Genomic DNA, 23,595 nt, shown 5'->3' with positions numbered 1-23,595 from the left:
CCTCAAACCGAGGTCATCTTTGGCGCTCCCCACCAGTGCACGAGTTTTATTCGGAGGACAAAACACAGTTCCGACCCGGTGTTTCTTCAAAATGCGGGCGATTTTCCCCGAGAGTACGCCTGTATATGGGATAAACGCAGTGCCTACCTCCTCCCTCGTGATTTCATCCATCTCCACAGGTTGTGCTGTAGTGGGTGGGCGGAGAGCACGTTGAATCTGCCACTCTGAGTACCCATTTTTTCGAAATACAGTTCTCAGATGTTCCAATTCCTGGGGTAGACTCTCTGCGTCAGAGATAGTGCGCGCCCTATGTACTAGAGTTTTAAGCACCCCATTCCTCTGTGAAGGGTGGTGGCAGCTGTCTGCGTGCAAATACAGATCAGTGTGCGTTGTCTTCCGATACACCCCATGGCCTAGGGTGCCGTCAGGCCTTCTCTTTACCAAGACGCCAAGGAAAGGTAGTTTACCCTCCGTTTCAGTCTCCGAATAAAACTCGTGCACTGGTGGGGAGCGCCGAAGATGACCTCGGTTTGAGGAAGGCCGGCGTGTACCAGATTCCGTGTCAATGTGGCAAGTCGTATATTGGTCAGACGATTCGTACCGTCGAGGATCGATGCCGTGAACAACAGAGGCACACTCGACTGATGTATACGAGCAAGTCGGCGGTCGCTGAACATTGTTTGTCGGAAAATCACGCTATGGAGTATGAACGCACGAGGATTCTGGTACAGACGTCGAGATACTGGGACAGCGTTGTTAGAGAGGCCATCGAAATTCGCACCAATGACGACCTCATAAACCGTGACTGTGGCTATAATCTTAGCAAGGCTTGGGAAGCAGCGATTGGGTTAATCAAGAGTAAATCGAGCAAACGTATAGTTTTGACGACCACGGCGGACAGAGCCATCACACCGACGTCATCTCAGACGCCGTCGCAATCTGTTCCACCGCACGACCGTGGCGCGGGGCGCGGACGGCGGAGTGAGCGCGCCGCGGGCGGAGGGTATTTAAATCGGCCGCCGCCGCGACCGAACCCAGTTCCCCCTGAGCAGCCATAGTGTACGGATCTCCGTGCCGGCACGTTCACAGGAGCTCAGTGCGTCAGTTCACCTGATGATGGCGACATGTATGATCGCCGAAATATTGTGCCCGTTGGACACTGTAGACCGGCAGTACACCCGTAGATATTTTGATTATCAAATACGCCGGGAGAAACTCAAGAATCACAACAGAGCAGATGACTGTGGCTGGCCGACCACGAGATTTTTTTTTTTTTTTTGGGGTGGTTTAAGGGCGCTCAACTACTGAGGTCATTAGCGCCCAGTCACAATTGTTAGAGCACATAGAATCTAGTAAAACTCAAGGGGGGGGACACACCAGAAAGTTATTGCAAAGATGCAGATAAAATAAGGAAAGAGTTAGACGTCTTTGGATTAGATTAGATTAGATTTACTTTCATTCCAATTGATCCGTAGTGAGGAGGTCCTCCAGGATGTGGAACATGTCAGAAAAACAACAATACATGACAAATATTTACAATTAAAACAAATAAGCTAATGTACCATTCCACAGGTCCCAAGTGGAATGATCGTCATTTTTTAATGAACACTAAGAGTAATTTTACAAATACTAATGCACTGAATTTAAAATAAAAAAGTTTTTTATTTATTTATAAGGTAATACAACTACTGTAATACTTATTTACAATGAACACATTACTGCACTGAAATGGTGCAGAAGTTAGATTATACTAACACACACACACACACACACACACACAAATTTTCAATGAACACATTACTGCACTGAAATTGTGCAGAAGTTATGTTGTACTTATATACAAATCAGTTGGTTTTACTAAGAAATTCATCAATGGAGTAGAAGGAGTTGGCCACCAATAAATCCTTTAGGCTTCTCTTAAACTGAATTTCATTGGTTGTTAAGATTTTTATGGCTGCTGGCAAGTTATTGAAAATGTGTGTTCCTGAATAATGCACACCTTTTTGTACAAGACTAAGTGACTTTAAATCCTTGTGAAGATTATTCTTATTTCTAGTATTGATTCCATGAATTGAGCTGTTGGTTTGAAAAAGTGATATATTTTTAATGACAAATTTCATTAAGGAATAAATATATTGGGAAGCAGTAGTTAGTATCCCTAGTTCCCTAAACAGGCTTCTGCAGGATGTTCTTGAGTTCACACCACATATAACTCTCACTGCACGTTTTTTTGCCCGGAAAACTTTAGCTTGGCTTGATGAATTACCCCAAAAAATAATCCCATATGACATTATGGAATGAAAGTAAGCATAGTATGCCAGCTTTTTCATTTTTATATCCCCTATGTCTGACAAAATTCGCATTGCAAACAGAGATTTGTTAAGACGCTTCAGCAGTTCTGTGGTGTGCTCCTCCCAGTTGAATTTATTATCAAGCTGTAATCCCAAGAATTTAACACTGTCCACTTCTTCTATCTTCTTGTCATCGTATGTTAGACATATACTCTTGGGACACCCCTTACAAGTTCTGAACTGCATGTAGTGTGTTTTTTCAAAGTTTAGTGACAAAGAATTGGCTAGGAACCAGTGATTAATGTCCACAAATATTTTATTGGCTGATCTTTCTAAGACTACATTTGACTTGCTATTTATTGCAATGTTTGTGTCATCGGCAAACAAAACAAACTTGGCATCTGGTAATGTTACTGATGAAAGGTCATTGATATACACAAGAAATAGTAAGGGCCCCAAAATGGAACCTTGTGGGACCCCACATGTAATTAGTTCCCAGTTGGATGAGGCCTGATAGCTTGATACATGTCTCTTTCCTAATAACACCCTTTGTTTCCTGCCAGAGATATAAGATTTGAACCATTTTGCAGCATTTCCTGTTATACTATAATATTCTAGTTTACTTAAAAGGATATTGTGATTTACACAGTCAAATGCCTTTGACAGATCACAAAATATACCAGTTGCCTGCAATTTTTTGTCTAATGAATTAAGCACATTTTCACTGTAAGTGTAGATAGCCTTCTCAATATCAGAACCTTTTAGAAATCCAAACTGTGACTTTGACAGTATGTTATTTGAGATAAGATGGCTATAAAGACGACTGTACATTACTTTTTCGAAAATTTTTGAGAATGCTGGCAACAGTGAAATTGGACGGAAATTTGATGCTATTTCTTTATCTCCCTTCTTAAACAGTGGCTTAACTTCAGCATATTTCAGCCATTCAGGAAATATTCCACTAATAAACGACTGGTTACACAGATAGCTTAATATGTTACTTAGCTCAGAATCACATTCTTTAATTAACTTTGTTGATATTTCATCATACCCACTAGATGTTTTTGATTTTAAAGATTTTATGATGGACATTATTTCTGTTGGGGTAGTGAGGGTCAAATTCATATTAAGGAAGTTACTCGAAATGTCTGGTCTAAGGTAATCCATAGCAGCATCTACCGAACCTGACAACCCCATCTTGTCAGTAACAGTTATAAAATGTTTGTTAAAAAGTTCTGCAACACTGTACACATCTGTCACCAATGTATCATTTACTCTTAATGCTATTTGTTCCTCTTCATGCCTGGTTCTACCGGTCTCCTCCTTCACTATATCCCATATTGTCTTTATTTTGTTATCTGATATGACTATCTTTTCCTTGTAATATATTTGCTTTGACATCCGTATTACAGTCTTTAATATTTTGCAGTATTTCTTATAATGTGCTATAGCATCAACATTGGAAATGTTTCGGAGTGACAGATACAGTTTTCTTTTTGTTTTACAAGATACCCCTATTCCTCGAGTAATCCATGGCTTCTTTGTAGACTTTGCTCTAACCTTGGTAAGTTTTGGGGGAAAGCAGTGTTCGAATAAGGTAAGCACTTTATTAGCAAAAATGTTATATTTTTCATTCATGCCATGAACGCTGTAAACATCAGTCCAGTGAATGTCTCTGAGGAGTGTCCTAAAATAATCAATTTTTGGCTTACTGATTACCCTTTTGAGCTCAGATTTAACAGATTTTATATCCTGTTCAGTATTAACATTTAACAGAAGGAACTGCATGTCATGGTCTGAGAGGCCATTGACTATTGGTTTTGTAATATAATTTTGTTCATTGGACTTTTCTATAAAGATATTATCAATGGCTGTTTGTGAGCAAGTGGCTATCCTAGTGGGGAACTTTACTGTGGGAATTAAGTTGAATGATAGTGTTACTAACTCAAACAAGTTCTTATTGGGAGAGTCTTTAAGGAAATCTACATTGAAATCACCAGCAACCACTATTTCTTTGTTTTTGGTTGTTAAATGGGCCAGTACAGCTTCAAGGTGGTTGACAAACAGATTAAAGTTACCTGCAGGTGCTCGATATACACTTAATATTATGAAGGATTTTTTGTGAAATTCTAATTCTGTTGCACATGCTTCCATATGCTGTTCTAGACAAAATTTATGAATTTCTATGTTCTTAAATTTATGACAGTTCCTGATGAATGTGGCAACTCCTCCTTTCTCCATTTCTGATCTACAAAAGTGAGATGCTAACCTAAACCCTGTAACACTTAAAAGTTCTATACCAGTGGTCACATGATGTTCAGAGAGGCAGATTATGTCAGCTGGGTTTGAAGACTCTAATTCATCTATGCAGATAGTTAATTCATTAATTTTATTTCTCAGTCCTCGAATATTTTGATGCAATAAAGATAGCTGACATTTCTCATTGACTGAGTTAAGATTGGGTGGAGTTAAAATATCTGCTGACAGTTGAAAATTCTTAACCAATGGCTGTTTATGCTGATGTAATAAGCTGGAATCATGTTTTTTGATTTCTTTCTCAAACTGAAGATTTGTCTCAGTTCTAACCTCTCTTAAAATTTGCTTTCTTTCTGTCCTCCCTACCCTAAAAAAGGGTCTTTTCTGAATCCTATAACCACTGGTATTTTACCACTCATGATAGTGCCTCCCCCCTTTAACTTTCCTGCTATTTCCCCAGCCAATTTACCCTTCCCCTTCCTGTTGAGGTGAAGGCCATGCCTAGTATAATCCCACCTACTGAGAGAATCAACAGGAACCACTCCAATGTGTGACCCCGCACCCGACATGAGCAGCCGTTCCAGCTCCAAATTAACTCTCTTGACAGAAGAGTTCAAATGAGGTCGGTCATGGCGCCCAAGAACAGATACAAACTCAACACTAGTATGCTTCGATGCTGACGCAATCTTCGCCAGGTCACACTCTATACTGTACCCAGGATCTCTGTCAATACTGTTACCTGCCCCACCCACTATAACCACGGTGTCTTCCTTAGTGAAATCTTTGCAAAGTGATCCTAAATCCTCTGTCACCTGCTCCAGACCAGCACTAGGTTTAAAAAAATTGGTGACCTGGTATTCTGATCCTAGTTCATCCTGCAAAAGTTGGCCAACACCTCTTCCATGGGAACTACCTAACAACAACACTTTCTTTCTCTTTACTGATTTCCCTACATTCTTACTTTTCAATTTGCTGCTGAAAGTTTGTTGTGCCCTGTCTACACCTGCAACTGCTTGAGGCTCACCAGCTTCTAACTGAAGCAACAGGTCAAATCTATTTTCCACATTCACCATAAAGCTGTCAGACAAAGTTCTAGGCCTGTTCCTCCTGTTGCCTGTTGCCACTTCCCACCTCTCTTTACCCTTCTCCCTCCTTAACCTGTCAAGATCTCCCCTGGCCTTGTCTAACTCAGCCTGAAGGGCGGCAATTTTCCCCTCCTGTTCTAGTATCTTCCTATCTCTACTACAAATCCTACAAAACCACTGATGAGTCTCATTTACTTCCCCTATTCCCACGCCACTACAGTCACCCACATGGAAAAAACTACAGCACCCATCACACCAAAGCCCCGACCTAACAATTCTACGGCAAGTCAAGCACTTTTCACTCATGATAAACGTAATATTTTATTAAGAATAAGTCAGTTAAATTACAGATAAACACGAAAATATGGTTACACAAATTTGGCCTATACGCAACTGTTTACGCAACTGTGTGTAAACAAAAACAAAAGTGCAAAGTTTCTGAAACAACAACTTAAACTTTACGCTACTTTCCGGAAATGCTAGTTAAATAATGAAGAGGTACGCTAAGTTAAATTGCTGGAGAGAGCAAGGAACAACTAAACGAAATTCTATAGATTTGCTTCAGCAGAACGTAAACAGAAAATACGACTGTACGGTCTTTTCGTGTTTTCTGCTATATTACGTAAAGAAAAATGAAACCTTTAATGGTAGACTTAAACGGCACACTAATACACTTATTTACCACGTATTCAGTACTAATCTATATGTTTTATAATCTAAAATGACTTATCTTTACGAGAACACCAAAACTCGCGCTAGTCGCCTGGCTGCAGGGCTGCCAACCTTACCCTTTGGACAAGACAGTCAAAGTAATGAAACGAAGAACGCGAGCAGCTGCTCGAGCGTCATCAGCTAAAATATCCGGTAAAGTAGATGGCAGAGACAGGACAACACGAAATTGACAAAAACTGGGACACGACAATAAAACATGGCGCACTGTTAATGCATGACCACAAGGGCACTGCGGGGCTGGGTCACCGGAGAGCAGGTAGCGGTGGCTAAACCGGCAATGCCCAATCCGCAACCTCTTCAGAAGGACCTCTTCTCGCCGAGATGGTCGGGAGGAGGTTGTCTAAGCAGTTGGGAACGGTTTTACCGCCCGGAGCTTGTTTCCGTGAAGTGATGACCAAGTATCCCACCACAACGACACAAGCCTCTTACAGACATCACCACGAACGTCAGATGACGGGACACAATGGGAGGCTGGCCGAGGCAGGAGGACTGCAGCCTTGGCTGCAGCAGCAGCAGCCTCATTCCCAGGCACTCCTACATGGCCGGGAACCCACAGAAAGCTGACAGGAGAGCCATCTGCAGCAAAAGAATGGAGGGACTGCTGGATCCGTTGCACCAAGGGATGGACCGGATATGGAGCTCCAAGGCTCTGAAGAGCACTGAGTGAATCAGAGCAGAGTACATACGGTGAATGGCAGTGGCGGCGAGCATACTGAACGGTCGACCACGAGAATAAAAAGGAAAAGCCAGACACTCTGCGACACGTTAAGACATCCACCCGAAAGGCATTAGAGTGCCGAACACAAAGGGACAAACTGATATAGAATGATAAAACCCACAGTCACGTATAAAACGTAAAACTAAATTAGCCGATGAGGCGTTGCCAGCTAAAATTAATGGCAACGAGTCCGGTAACCGAAAAGTCCGTTGCAAGGCAGCCAAAGAAGGACGGCTCACCAAGATATGGGCCACTGTCCCCGGGCGCTGCACCGACTCTGAGGTGGGTCATCACAGCGCAAGAGGCAGCCATGTATCACCCAAGTGTGGCCAATGTGAAGCCGGCAGAGAACCACAGAGTCCCTGCAAGAGTCCCGCATGGAGGACTGCCACATGTTCTTAGTCTCCTTAATGGCACGCAGTTTTTGTGCAAGCTGAGGTTATGCCACTTCGTCTCCAAAAGCCGCGAAACCTTGCGGCGTAGTATTGAATACAGGTCAGTTATAGAGAAGCCGATCTCCATAAGCGGTTTCCGCGTAGCCTGTTTGACCAGCCTGTCGGCAAGTTCGTTACCTGGAAGTTTCGACGTGACCTAGGTTCCAGACAAACGCCATTGAACGACTGGACCGTTCCAGGGCATAGATGGACTCCTGGATGGTCGCTACCAAGGGATGACGAGGGTAGCACTGGGCTATAGCTTTAGGCTGCTCAACGAGTAAGTATGCAGAAGAAACGACTCCCCAGGGCATGAACGGATGTAATTGATTGGCGACTCCATGGCGTGTTGTGCGCACCACGACCAAATAGTGGATAGAATTGGAAGGAAAATCAGCATTGGCCGTATTTTCTTGTTTTATTGTCAGCAAAATCGATTTTCGGTCACTTAGTGACCATCCTCAGTGCTGTAACAAACGATTAAAATTGGTAGGCACTGGTATCAAGCTATAACCACCGAGCCGTCGGTGCAAACCACTTCGTGGCCTCGGTAAATGTCAAGAATCGAGAGGAAGTGGTAGCGCAGAGCCGCGAGGTTAACTGAGTCCTTAAGAGCCATGTGAAAGGTCCAGGCGAAACCGTGGCCTAGGTGTACACCATGGAGGATACGTGAATGGACCTCATAGGTGGTAAAGGCAAGTACTCCAGTTAGGAAAGAAGGAATCAGACACGAACTGCGATTGGAAGCCCTGACCTGGGGCGCCGATGTGAGAGATGAACCGCCGTGGGTGGGTAAAGGAGACAGTGATTCGGATGCGTAGGAGAACGGAAAACAGGGCAGAGCTGCATCGCATCCACGTCACAACAGGTGTTCCAAGTGGCTCCCATATGATACAATGCACGCGTTCACACATCACATCATGGATTGCCGTGCTCTTTTGCACGTTCTGGCCTCTCTCTGAATAGGGTCACAGGCGTCGTGAACATGCTGTTGAAGGGACTGCATATCAGGAACTGACTCGGCACACACAACGCTTTTCAGATGCTCCCACAGGAAAATATACAGAGGGTTTATGTCCTGTGATCTAGTAGGCCATGTTACAGGGCCACCGCGTCCTAAGCGATACTCGGGGAAGATGATGATGAGGTTTCGGCGAACTGTAATGCGGAAGCACTTGCCTGAAGCGATTTAGGGAAATCACGAAAAACCTAAATCAGAATGTCGCACACGGGTGTTTATTAATGTTCACCCTGCATATGTAGATATAGAAGATTTGATAAAATATTTTATATTTGGTTATTAATACATGGCAACAGCATACATTATTGTTTACATGCAGTAATAGTCGTCTGTTATGCTTTTGACGGATAATGAATGCAAAGTAGACATATCAAAAGAAGTTTTACATCACCTGGCTTCCCAGAGTTTCGGAACCTGTATAGAAAATTGGAATAGAGATCAACATAAACATCATTTCCGCCATTTTTATTGCTCATGAAAACCACACATTGTATGTTGTACCACCATACAGCGAGACATTCAGAGGTGGTGGTCCAGATTGCTGTACATAATGGTACCTCTAATACCCAGTAGCACGTCCTCTTGCATTGCTGCATGCCTGTACTCATCGTGGCATATTATCCACAAGTTCATCAAGGCACTTTTGGTCCAGAATGTCCCACCCCTCAACAGCGATTCGGCGAAGATCCCGCAGGTGGTTGGTGGGCCACGTAGTCCATCAACAGCCCTTTTCAGTCTATCCCAGACATGCTACATAGGCTTCATGTCTGGCCACTCTAGTCGAGCGATGTCGTTATCCTGAAGGAAGTCGTTTACAAGATGTCCACGATGGGGGCGCGAACTGTCGTTCATGAAGACCAGTGCCTCGCCAATATGCTGCCGATATGGTTACACTATCGGTCGGTAGATGGCATTCACGTATCGTACCGCCGTTACAACACCTTCCATGACCACCAGAGGCGTACGTCGGCCCCACATATTGGCAACCCGAAAACAGCAGGTAATATCTACACTCCTGGAAATGGAAAAAAGAACACATTGACACCGGTGTGTCAGACCCACCATACTTGCTCCGGACACTGCGAGAGGGCTGTACAAGCAATGATCACACGCACGGCACAGCGGACACACCAGGAACCGCGGTGTTGGCCGTCGAATGGCGCTAGCTGCGCAGCATTTGTGCACCGCCGCCGTCAGTGTCAGCCAGTTTGCCGTGGCATACGGAGCTCCATCGCAGTCATTAACACTGGTAGCATGCCGCGACAGCGTGGACGTGAACCGTATGTGCAGTTGACGGACTTTGAGCGAGGGCGTATAGTGGGCATGCGGGAGGCCGGGTGGACGTACCGCCGAATTGCTCAACACGTGGGGCGTGTGGTCTCCACAGTACATCGATGTTGTCGCCAGTGGTCGGCGGAAGGTGCACGTGCCCGTCGACCTGGGACCGGACCGCAGCGACGCACGGATGCACGCCAAGACCGTAGGATCCTACGCAGTGCCGTAGGGGACCGCACCGCCACTTCCCAGCAAATTAGGGACACTGTTGCTCCTGGGGTATCGGCGAGGACCATTCGCAACCGTCTCCATGAAGCTGGGCTACGGTCCCGCACACCGTTAGGCCGTCTTCCGCTCACGCCCCAACATCGTGCAGCCCACCTCCAGTGGTGTCGCGACAGGCGTGAATGGAGGGACGAATGGAGACGTGTCGTCTGCAGCGATGAGAGTCGCTTCTGCCTTGGTGCCAATGATGGTCGTATGCGTGTTTGGCGCCGTGCAGGTGAGCGCCACAATCAGGACTGCATACGACCGAGGCACACAGGGCCAACACCCGGCATCATGGTGTGGGGAGCGATCTCCTACACTGGCCGTACACCACTGGTGATCGTCGAGGGGACACTGAATAGTGCACGGTACATCCAAACCGTCATCGAACCCATCCTTCTACCATTCCTAGACCGGCAGGGAACTTGCTGTTCCAACAGGACAATGCACGTCCGCATGTATCCCGTGCCACCCAACGTGCTCTAGAAGGTGTAAGTCAACTACCCTGGCCAGCAAGATCTCCGGATCTGTCCCCCATTGAGCATGTTTGGGACTGGATGAAGCGTCGTCTCACGCGGTCTGCACGTCCAGCACGAACGCTGGTCCAGCTGAGGCGCCAGGTGGAAATGGCATGGCAAGCCGTTCCACAGGACTACATCCAGCATCTCTACGATCGTCTCCATGGGAGAATAGCAGCCTGCATTGCTGCGAAAGGTGGATGTACACTGTACTAGTGCCGACATTGTGCATGCTCTGTTGCCTGTGTCTATGTGCCTGTGGTTCTGTCAGTGTGATCATGTGATGTATCTGACCCCAGGAATGTGTCAATAAAGTTTCCCCTTCCTGGCACAATGAATTCACGGTGTTCTTATTTCAATTTCCAGGAGTGTACTTTCCTGCATTCGCTGGACTGAGTGTCTAAGGCGTTCAGCCTGACTGGGTTGCCTCTCAACACGTCTCCGAAGATTTTCTGGTTGAAGGCGTATGCGACACTCATCAATCCTGAGCGGTCCATTCGGCATGTTGTTGGACCCTTCTGTACCGCGCTGCATGGCGTCGTGGTTGCAAATATGGACGTCGCCATGGACGTAGGGAGTGAAGTTGCGCATCATGCAGCCGACTGCGCACAGTTTGAGTCGTAATACGACGTCCTGTGGCTGCACGAAAAAGCATTTTTCAACATGGTGGCGTTGCTGTCAGGGTTCCTCCGAGCCATAATCGGCAGGTGACGGTCATCCACTGCAGTAGTAGCCCTTGGGTAGTAGCGAGGGATGTCATCGACAGTTCCTGTCTCTCTGTATCTTGTCGAGAGCCCTTCCTAGCACAAAATAATAATGCGGGTGCGATAGAACCGCGGCATTGACCGTCTAGGCATGGTTGAACTACACTAACACGAACCATGTACCTCCTTCCTGGTGGAATGACTGGAACTGATCGGCTGTCGTACTCCCTCCGACTAATAGGCGCTGCTCATGCATGGTTGTTTACATCTTTGAGAGGGTTTAGTGACGTCTCTGAACAGTCAAAGGGATTGTGTTCAAATGGCTCTGAGCACTATGGGACTCAACTTCTGACGTCATCAGTCCCCTAGAACCTAAGGACATCACATACATCCATGCCCGAGGCAGGATTCGAACCTGCGACCGTAGCGGTCGCGCGGTTCCAGACTGTAGCGTTTAGAGCCACTCCGGCCGGCAAGGGATTGTGTCTGTGATACAATATCCATAGTCAACGTCTATGTTCAAGAGTTCCGGGAACCAGGGTGATGCAAAACGTTTTTTGATGTGTGTATGCCGCAACGTCAAAAAGATTTTTGATGTGATATAATTACAATTTAACACTTTTCAAATGATTTTACTTGTACTGTGAAACCTTGCTTCTTGCCAAATTTCATTATTCTACGTCTAAGGGAGGTACCCTACAGGTTTTGATGAGTGCGCTTTCGACATCAAAATACGAGACAAATCACCGAATCATTTGCATGAATTAATTTAGAAGCTTAAATTTTTACGCCGCAAAGAATGAAAGGGTTCGGTGTGTGACAAATTTGAACTTGATACACTAACCTGATCCAAAGGAAAAAAGAGTGTTAAAATGCTGGACAGATAGATAGATAGACAAAGTGATCCTATAAAGGCTCCGGTTTACTGATCGAGGCACAGAACCCTAAAAAAGGAGCTAGCTGTTAGACTGATTAAGCTGAAATAACTGGCGGAAATTAGTACTTAACGACTATTCATCACAGTTGGAAGGATATGTCCCTTAAAGTAGCTGCTTGGTCTAAGGCGCCTTGCCACGGTTCTCACGGGTCCCCACGTCGGAGGTTAGAGTCCTCCCACAGGCATGGTTGTGTGTGTTGCCCTTAGCATAAGTTAGTTTAAGTTAGATTAAGTAGTGTGTGAGACTAGAGACCAACGACCTTAATAGTTTGGTCCCACAGGAATTTATCACCACCGCCACCACCACTATCCCTCACAGTACAAATAGTGAGAGGTGCGCCAGGATCTTTCTATGATCCCTTTATTAATTTCTGTGTTGGCTGTTGCCGGAAACAATTTTAAAATTAGCTGGCTGGGAAAAGTAGTAAGAAGTGTAGACCCATATCAATGTTAATTGTGTAAGTATACAATGGCTCGCTTCATTCTGAGAGGCTAAAAGCACAAAGAGGTTGAGAGTTGCAATATAACATGAAAAGTCAAGAAATACAGAAAGATAAGGGAGATCTGACCGATTTCTCAAGATATTAGATTCCTCTACCACCTGCAAAATTTTGACTGTACAGATTCCGGACACACTGCAATCAGCGTTGGTTCGTTGGTTGGTCAACATCTTCAGCTGTAACGTCACTGTGTATACATCAGCTCTACTGATCACCGTGTGGAGCGGCGGGTGGAATAATTGTTGTTAAAATGTTCCTATCCTTTATTTAATGCTGTTGTTTGCCGTTCTCAACACTGGCTCTCTAACTACAATATTGGCAACCAGAAAGTGATTAGCAAAACATGAAGCCTGTAATTAGAATTCCTAGTGCCCACTTCATCTGAGAAATACATTTATAGCTACAGCTTACAGCTCTGAGGAATTAGGAGATTGTCTGGGATTCATAATCAAAAACCATTCTCTCTAAAATGTTCACTATATTCTGAAAGTCACAGACCAAAAAGGATCCACACAATCTAACTACCAGAGCAGTTCAGAGTCTAATGCACTGATGCAACTATAACTGTTCAAATTAAATGTTTAAGTGAATGCTCGCCATAATTTGATGATAATGTTCATCAAACACCACGCTAATAATGGTAGAATGTCTGTCCTGCGGCGGCACGTGAAAATACGACATACACAAATTAAAGATAGATCATTAACGTCATCCCAAAATTAACACTTCACTCGAAAATGATTTCACGGTTACACGTATCCCGAGTAACTTATTACTGCATTCGAGGCTGTTTATATCAACGATACCGACGCGACACGACGCGACTTCCGGCACAGGTGGTGCGCTAATCAGCGTCCGGAGAGAACTGGGGCCTTCCTTCTCTCGCGCAGCGTTCTTACATATAAAGCCGCGGTGAGGACGGCTAAGGGAACGCCTGATCAAATCTGCTCCCCTGACTAGCCACTGGGCTAGTAATGCACCATATTAAGTTATCCAATAAATCATTGCTTCCTTTGCTGATGGCCGATGAAGCTCTCAATTTAATTGTGCAATCAGCACACAAGTAAGTAATCATAATAAAAGTCTGACGTGGCTAAGTCAAATATTTTGGGCGAGAGAATTAATTTAATTACACTACACGCAGTAGACGAGCTCTGAACTTGCTCTTTGGAGATACGCTATCGCTATAGTTTTATAGTTATTCAGTTGAAACTTCTCACATCTTTATGATTATAGCGGATCTCCCTTCTACTTAAATTTAAACATCCTAGCTTTATTTATTCGCCTACTTAATCTATCTTGCTTCCTTAATTTCTAAGACAAAAACCAGAAAATGATGAATTTCAACTAAAATTTTAATTTGTGAGATCCAGAATACTGTTTCTACTAAATTATTATGCAAAATGAATCTAAATATAAATTTTGAAGTTTCTAGCTCTTTTCTGCTGCGCCAATGATTTTTACAGAAAAACGTCCAAATTTCGAAAATAGTTAAAGTTATTGAACTGATATTCAACACGTATTGATTTAGTATTACTCCTGACATGCTAGAAACGTTTCAGGTTATTTACTTGATTTTTAAAGTATTGCGCAACATTTATGACGACAGAGCTAGTTACAGCAGACTAGGCTGGCACACAATGGAAAGACTGATGTGAATTTTATAAGGCGTGAGTATGCTGCTTCCCTACAACTCAACAACACGTAGAAGAATGCAGGGCAGTCACCTGGAGATCGACGAAGGTGACGAAGCGACGAATCTCACGGAATGCCGGGTCCCGCAACTTCTCTGCCCTCCTGATATTCTCCTCTTCGTGCCCCGCTCGGTGCAGACCATTCATGATGACTCCCAGTAGCCTTCCCGTCTCCACGTCCACCGCCTGCAGTGACAGGCCTGCCGGCACAGAGAGAGACACACACACTAATCTGTTGTACTGAAACTGTGTAAGCGTAGGAGTAGGAATCTAGCGGTGTACATACACCGAAGCGCCAAAGAAACTGGTATAGTTATGCGTATTCGAATACAGAGACATGTGCACAGGCAGAATATGGAGCTGCGGTCGGCAATGCCTACATAAGATAAGAGTCTGGCGCAGTTGTTAGATCGGTTACTGCTGGTACAATGGCAGATTATCAAGATTTAAGCACTTGCCCGCGAAAGGCAAAGGTCCCGAGTTCGAGTCTCGGTCCGGCACACAGTTTTAATCTGCCAGGAAGTTTCATATCAGTGCACACTCCGCTGCAGAGTGAAAATCTCATTTCTGGAAAGATTTAATTGAGTTTGAAAGTGGTGTTATAGTCGGCGAACGGGTGACGCACACAGCATCTCCAAGGTAGCGATAAAGTTGGCATTTTCCCGTACGACCATTTCTCGAGTGCACCGTGAATATCAGGAATCCGATAAAACAACAAATCTCTGGCTTCGCTGCGGCCGGTAAAAGATCCTGCAAGAACGGGACCAATGACAACTGAAGATATTCGTTCAAGGTGACAAAAGTACAACCCTTGCTACAGATTTCAGTGCTGGATCATCAGCAAGTGTCAGTGTGCGAACCATTCAACGAAACATCATCGATATGGGCTTTCGGAGCCGACGGCCACTCGTGTACCCTTGACGACTGCACGACACATTGCTTTATTCCTCGCCTGGGCCCATCAACGCCAACATCGGACTGTTGATGACTGGAAACATGTTGCCTGGTCGGACGAGTCTCGTTCCAAATTCTATCGAGCGAATGGACGTGTACGGGAATGGACATAACCTCTTTAATCCGATGACCCTGCTTGTCAGCAGGGGAATGTTCTAGCTGGTGGAGGCTCTGTAATGGTGTGGGGCGTGTGCCGTTGGAGTAATATGGGACACCTGATATGTCTAGGTACGACTCTGACTCGACATGTATGTAAGCGTCCTGGATCATGACCTGCACCCATTCATGCCCATTGTGCATTCCGACAGACTAGGGCAATTCCAGCCGCACAATGCGACACTCCACACGTCCAGAATTGCTACAGTGGCTCCAGGAATATTCTTCTGTTTAAACACTTCCGCTGGCTACCTAACTCCCATTATTGAGCGTATCTGGGATGCCTTGGAACATGTTCTTGAGAAGAGATCTCCACCCCTTCGTACTCTTACGGATTTATAGACAGCCCTGCAGGATTCATGGTATCAGTGAGCCGCGCTCACTCCCAACTTTGCGTTTTCATGGACTTCGCTGTCTGTCTGTGTTTGGTTTCCCACTCTTGTTGCGGTTACGTCGTGGTTCTTCTTCCTTCTACGTGTGCCAGCAGCGATGTGTATCGATATTTGCACCTTGTACCATCTTTCGTCCATTGACGTTGTGTGGTTCGTTTCGGTGGTTCGCTGTTGGGGAGGTTTCCCTGTAAGTAACACAGAGTGTTTTTATTACTGAAATTTAGCCGCCATGTGGTGCAATTAACCATAATGGTTGACTACAATTCAAGTGCACCAGCGGGATTTTCTGCCTTGTGGCCGCCGTTAGTGTTCTGGTTACCTGCCCTGGCCACTGACGTAAATTCAGGCAGTGTTCCTTTTGGGTGAAGATAACTACATTACCGTATTTCAAATTCGAGTGTACCAGCGGAATTTTCTGCCCTGTGGCCGTTAGCGTTCCGGTTACCTGCCCCGGCCACTAACCTAATTTCAGGCAGCGTCCTTTCCTCAGCTGTTGTCGCCGTCCTACACGGTGCGTAGTTTTGACAGCTTAACACATATTTCATTGTGGATAATCACGTTTGTAACATTTTGTGTTTGAGTTCTCATGTACCGATTGGTGGCAAGCAAGTCGTTTTGTCGGTCGGCCCGTGACTGTGCCTTAGTTGGGTTACCGACGGATCAAGTGTAGTTGGGCTCACTACCTGTTTCACCTAAGTGAACGAGGGCAGACCGACCTCCCTGGAGACTTCTGAGTGACGTTGTCTTTATTGTCCTTCTCACTGGTGTTTAATTGTCTGTTTATAATATATCATAGCCAATGATTTAAAAATTCTTGATTTCACTGGATTTTATGTATTTTTTAATGTTGGAAAATTAATTGTGAGCCTTCAGCCCTGGAACATTATTCTTAAAATTACCTTTCAGGCTTAAACATTGCGGCCTTCTGCCTTTGGAATTTGTTTTAAAATCATAAAAATTTTACTGTGGGCCATCAGCCGTTTATATTGCTTCTTGTTTGTTTTTCTATCCACTTTTGCCTTGAGGCTTTCAACCTAGCTGTAATAAAAATATATTTTAATTATTTTATTTGCTATTTTAACTTCATTATATCTTGTTGATTTTTAAAATTTCTTGTTTGGAAGCCTTAATTCGTGAAAGAAGTGTTTTTTTGAAAGTCATTCTAAAGGTTCGGCTATGTGCCGTTTTGGTTTAAAGGTGTTATTAAATTACAGTAAATTACAATTTTGAGTGAACCTGACCGATACCTTATTTGGCCATTACCACAATCCTAATCACCTGTTCTGCCCAGCGGGTTTAGCGGGTGTCTCAATCAGTTCCCTCCGGCACTACTTCAGACATCAGTCGAGTCCATGCCACGTCGTGTTGCGTCACTTCTGCGTGCTCACGGGGGCCCTACACGATATTAGGCAGGTATACCAGTTTCCTTCGCTCTTCAGTGTATATGAAGCAGGATTCACAATGAAATCAGCGTTGATCACTCCGTAACACGGAGGGTCAATGTTTTGACACCCTGTAATTGTCTCCCATTGCTACTCGAATTTTATGGCTCAAATGGCTCTGAGCACTATGGGACTTAACTTCTGAGGTCATCAGTTCCCTAGAACTTAGAACTACTTAAACCGAACTAAGACATCACACACATCCATGCCCGAGGCAGGATTAGAACCTGCGACCGTAGCGGTCGCGCGGTTCCAGACTGTAGCGCCTAGAACCGCTCGGCCACTCCGGCCGGCCGCGAATTTGAAACTTGGCTCAAAGGTGCCCAGTGGTGTATGAGCGCGGCACCCTGCGACGTCATCCGCGTATTCGGCGGCACTCAAAACAGTAAGGTGGGTTAATGATGTCACATTGGCACCAAATTTCTTAAAACGTTCTACCCAACTCCATCGTGGACGTGTCAGAGGATGCGAAGGTCGTTAACCCTCTACCCTTACCCACTTTCACCCATACTTTTGTCACTTCTGTGACTGTGATCAGAACCTCAGCGCCCAGCGTTGAAATCAGGCGGTTTTCTTATGGTTAGCCCAGGAAAACATTTCAGACACACCGCAGCTCAGAACCTACACGGAAAAGCCTCAGGGGGCGGCAAAAGGGGTGTCAAAGAAACCACCCCTTCACTAGCGGCGATCATTTTCAGATATTTTGCAGTACGATGTGCAACAGGACTACGTCCTCGTCATCTTACATCTACATCTACATGGATACTCTCTATTATTCCAATATCTTACAGCACGCGGAAGAAACGAACACCTATATGTTTCCAGTGCGGGCTCTGATTTCCCTTATTTTATTATGACGATCGTTTCTCCCTGTGTATCTCGGCGTCAGCAAAATATTTTCGCATTCGGAGGAGAAAGTTGGTGCTTGAAATTTCGTGGGAAGATTCCGCCGCAACGGAAAACGCCCTTGTTTTAATGGCGTCCACCCCGAATCCTACATCACGTCAGTAACTCTCTCCCTCCATTTCGCGATAATACAAAACCTGCTGCCCTTCCTTGAACTTTCTCGATGTACTGCGTCAGTCCTATCTGGCAAGGATCCCACACCGCGCAGCAGTATTCTAAAAGAGGACGGACAAGCATAGTGTAGGCAGTCTCCTTAGTAGATCTGTTACATTTTCTAAGAGTCCTCCGAACGAAACGCATTCTTTGGTGTTCCTTCCAATTTAACTTATTCGCAATTGTAATTCCTAGATATTTAGTTGAATTTGCGGCCTCTAGAGTTCACTGATTATCGTGTAACCGAAGTTTAACGGATTCCTTTCGGCATTCATGTGGATGACCTAACACTTTTCATTGTTTATGATCAGTTGGCAACGTTTGCTCCATACAGGTATCTTTACTTAATCATTTTGCAATTTGTTTTGATCTTCTGATGCCTTTTATAGTCGATAAACGGAACTGCAGGGCCTATAACACTAATTTGGGGAACGCCAGAAGTCACTTCTGTTTTACTCGATGATTTTCCGTCTGTTACTACGAACTGTGACCTCCCTGACACGAAATCACGAATCCAGTCACATAACTGAGACGTTATTCGATAAGCCCGATATTTCACTACAAGCCGCTTGTGTAGTACAGTGTCAGAGGCCTTCTGGAAATATGGAAATACGGAATCAGCTTGTAAATAGCAGTCAACACTTCATGTGAATAAAGAGCTAGTTGGGTTTCACAAGAACGATGTTTTCTAGTTCCATGTTGACTGTGTGTCAATAGACCGTTCCATCCGAGGTAGTTGATAATGTTCGAACACAGTATCTGTTCCAGAACCCTGCTGCATAATGGCGTTAATGAGATGGGCCTGTAATTTAGTGGATCACTCCTGCTACCTTTCCTGAATATTGGTGTGACTTGTGCAACTTTGCACTCTTTGAGTACGGATCTTTCGTCGAGCGAAAGGTTGTATATGACTTAAGTATGGAACTATTGCATCAGCATACTCTGAAAGGAAACTAACTAGTATTAAGGCTGGACCGGAAGACTTGCTTTCATTAAGTGATTTAAGTTGCTTCACTACTCCGAGGATATCTACTTCTACGTTACTCATCTTGGCAGCTGTTCTTGATTTGAATTCTGGAATTTTTATGTCGTCTCCTTTGGTCAAGTAAGTTCGGAAGGCTGTGTTTAGAGACTGCTGACTCAACCCTTCTCTAAGGAACTGTAGGCCTGCAACCCTATTGAATGTGGTATGTTCCCTTTGGACTGCAGGGCGCCTACAATTTTTGCTCTAGTACACAGAATGGGAACCATTAGGAACTGTTCAAAACCATTCGACGAAATTTTCACGTGGCCCAAAGCAGCCTTTTTGTTCTGGGTCCCTCCTGTGGCGTGATCATAGGGGGACAACCCGAGCCGGCCGGTGTGGCCGAGCGGTTCTAGGCGCTTCAGACTGGAACCGCGCAACCGCTACGGTTGCAGGTTAGAATCCTGCCTCGGGCATCGATGTGTGTGCTGTCCTTAGGTTAGTTAGGTTTAAGTAGTTCTAAGTTCTAGGGGACTGATGACCTCAGATCTTAAGTCCCATAGTGCTCAGAGCCATTTGAGCCATTTTTTTGGGACAACCCGATATTCACAGGTGTGTGTATATAACCGTCAGAGGCTCCCTCTGAGACGCTGAGACGCCCCTCCCTCCCCCCCCCCCCCCCCTGTTGCCCCCAGTTCAGCTACACCTATTATGCCACCCACGCACATTTGTTCAGCACCTCAACTATGTATGAGTCCCCATAGCGAGACTTCGTTTCCAGTCACTCAGCTGCATAGCGCTCCACTGCTGCTGTAAGTATCCTCTCGGTGTCGCCATAAACCCAAAGCAATGGATCTGTGTGACTTGAGCAGCGAACTGCACCATCAGATCAGTGAGTTTGAAGGAGGCGGCGTTGTTGTCATGAGAGAATGTGATGCATCCATCAGGGAAACTGCTGCCCGTCTGGGGCGAAGTGTTTCGGCAGTGCAGAGAATGTGTGCAGAATGGTTCAAGGAAGCCCGTAGAACACGATGAGATGGGTCAGGTCGCACCATCCACATCACCCAAACCCTCCCACCCTCCTCCCTCCCCGAGAAGATCGATACCTCATCCAAATGGTACTGCAGGACAGATCTGCGTCTTTCTCAGCTGTGGCCCATGAGTGGAACAGATCGTACACTATCAGGGGTCACAGTCCGTCGCCGTTTATTAAGGCTCGTGTTACCTGTGCGTTGTCCACTACTCTGCCTACCTTTGACGAATATGCAGAAACGTGCTAGATGGCACTGAGAGCCACGGGCTTATCTTGCCGGTAGGTGGTGTTGCGCCGTAATATCGATGTCGCTGGCCGACATGGTTCAAATACTAATCATTTCTGCAGAACATACTAATGTACAGTCGTGGACAAAACGAGCGAGACCCCTCACCTTTTCGTTATGCCGACCCGCACAGCTTTAAAGTCTGCTACACAGCATAACAGGCAAGGCGACGAAGTGCTACCAACAAACTATGCACAGGCGTGAAACTGACAAATTATCCGAACTTTGTCAGACTGTTTTCAATCATATGTAAGACTATACGAGGGTTGCAACTTAAATAGTGGCAACTATTTATTCACAACCGATACAAAAGAGTTACATATTTGCACCTGTTACTGTCCTTCAAAGTAGTCACCAGCGTTGTGTAGAACCCGTTGAAGTTACTCGCTAATAACACTATTTTGTTATTTCGATAAATTTCCCGAATGATTTTTTTTTTAAACACTACAGAGTAGCCCACCACCTGGGTTACTAAGGTGGGCCGTGTGCTACTTAAAACAAGTGACAAGCCAGGCAGTGTTACGTCTCTTAGCCGTAATGGTTGCTTGCAAGTATGTTGGCTTGACAAGCCCCCATTCCGTTACCGTCCCTGCCACGTGGAGGCGGACCTTTTCTAATGTTTCTGCCCTGGCTGTTGCTCTGTGTGTTGGTACACTCTTTAATACAGTGAGTGACGTTTATATGCATAATAATTAATAAAAACTAATATAATTAATTAAGTATAAAATAAAACATAATAGATATAAAAATATATACACAAAGGAAAACAAAGAATAAGAATTCTAAACTATATGGTATCCACAGAGAACCGAGTTCTCCCTGATGCAATTTTAGAGTGCAAAGCTAAACATGTGCCCCAAAAATTAAACTGAGCTAGATTTCTCTATGTGAGATTATAAGTGATATTAGAATTTCACATGAAACATAATAGCAGAATTAATATTAAAATATCTTGCACAGAAAATCTTAGATACAGGAAGTATTCAGGTAGCTATGTTTAAACATAATAGGATTCCTCTATTCAAAATTTAAAAATTAAATTTAAGTATGAGATAACGTACAAATCATCAATTGTTAGAGATAAGTGGTTACCAAAGTTAATATAATTAATAAAAAGAATATAATTGTACTTACAATAAAAGGAAATAAGTGTCTCATTCTCTCACAAGCAATTCCTGAATGTGGAGGCTATGTATGTGCCTCTAGATTGAACGTAACTAGATTCCTCTATATGACATTGTAAACAAGGTTTCAAATTACACGTGAATAATAAAACAATATGAATATTAACATATAGCAATACAATTACATCTTGCAGGCTGTTAATCATAATTGATACCAAAATTATCCCCAACACAAATGAAATTACAGAAATATTCAGATAGCTGAATATGATTGTCACATAAGCGGTGACATAAAGGTAGAAAATTCATATTTTAGAGTCCAGAAAGCTCTATGCAACAGAAACTGCAGATGATTTTGACATTTTCATTGCGAAATTGCCGGCTTATTCATGTCTGAGGTAATAATAGAGGGCTGTTTGCCTGGGTTCTCTGCTAGCGTAGTGAAAGGTGTTTGCTACTGCAAGGGAGGTCTGGTTTGTTTTCGGTTCTAATCCTCGACGGAGGCAGATAAACTATCAGTAAAGCAATTTTAAGAAATTCTCGCGCCCCCAATACGTTTTATTGCTACATTTATTCTGTACTGGCACCCTGTGGATGTCAATATGAAACTCTTGTAGAATTTCATACTTGTTACTGCCTTCCTTTTTCCGCTTATGTCAATCATTGAATTGATTTACGTGTGGCACTGAATGATTTTTAACTGAATTTCGTTATGAATCTTCCCGCATTACTAAATTTGCACACTTTCATGGTAGGTCAGCAACGGTAATCCACTATGACTGGACTGAAAGTTGACACAAAGTGTGTCGCGGCCGAATGCGCATAATATTTTGCTAAATCGTAACGATCTGGGGTATTTTGACTTACTAGAACAGTTGTGTTATCTCGATAAGCTGGAATTCATTTTTATTAGTACAGTTAATATTAATTAGCGCTTATTCTTTCAATTATATCTTATATTTACGTGTTGTGTTTAACACACTAATCAGCAATAATATAGCCTTGCATATGATTGAAAACGGTGTGACAAAGTTCGGATAGTTTGTCAATTTCACGCCTGTGCATAGTATGTTGGTAGCACTTCGTCGCCTTGCCTGTTATGCTGTGTAGCAGACTTTAAAGTTGTGCGGATCGGCATAACGAAAAGGCGAGGGGTCTCGCTCGTCTTGTCCACGACTGTACGTGTCCTGTGAACATAACTTCCTATCTACGGTCGTTCAATTTGTTCTGTTTCTTTTTCTGTACATGTGTGTATTTGTACAGTGAGAGAAGTTATACAAGTAGCGGTAGCAGCGGTACCATGGGGCAGGGCGTCCAGCAGGAACTCCTCCTGTTCCGGGCAGGACTGCCGCCCGCCGGCCAGGAGGCCCACGGTTGCGTTGAGGTGCTCGTCCCTCAGGAAGAACCGACGCAGGAAGTCCACCAGCTGGGGCCCGTCCCTCTCTGTCAGCGGCCGGATGGCGTAGCGCAGCGACGACATGGCTGGCCTGGTTACGTTCTGTGCAGAGGTCGTTTCGTTACTTACACTATACTCCCTCTATTCGACACACACACACACACACACAGAGAGAGAGAGAGAGAGAGAGAGAGAGAGAGAGAGAGAGAGAGAGAGGAGAGGAGAGAGAGAGAGAGAAAGAGAGAGAGAGAGAGAGGCAGAGGGAGAAAAGAGGGAGACAGAGTGGGAGAGAGATACAGAGACAGAGAGAGAGAGAGAGAGGAGAGAGAGAAGGAGAGAGAGTGAGAGAGAGGCAGG

The 23,595-nt window shown here is 44.6% G+C and overlaps 1 protein-coding gene across 1 annotated transcript in view; it reads right to left on the bottom strand.

Moving 5' to 3' along the window:
- Window positions 1–23,335, bottom strand: part of LOC126210562 (arylalkylamine N-acetyltransferase 1-like) — a 48,425-nt gene extending 25,090 nt beyond the window's left edge. Inside the window, exons 1-2 of the mRNA XM_049939828.1 lie at window positions 23,142–23,335; window positions 14,466–14,632 (exon numbers count right to left, since the gene is read on the bottom strand). Coding sequence (XP_049795785.1) covers window positions 14,466–14,632; window positions 23,142–23,322 — 348 coding nt within the window. The 5' untranslated portion in view covers window positions 23,323–23,335. The remainder of the gene's footprint in view (window positions 1–14,465; window positions 14,633–23,141) is intronic.
- Window positions 23,336–23,595: the final 260 nt, after the last annotated feature.

Source organism: Schistocerca nitens, chromosome 10, assembly GCF_023898315.1.
Source record: "Schistocerca nitens isolate TAMUIC-IGC-003100 chromosome 10, iqSchNite1.1, whole genome shotgun sequence".
In the NCBI taxonomy this organism is placed as follows: domain Eukaryota; kingdom Metazoa; phylum Arthropoda; class Insecta; order Orthoptera; family Acrididae; genus Schistocerca; species Schistocerca nitens.
This window is presented reverse-complemented; position numbering and strand designations above follow the sequence as displayed.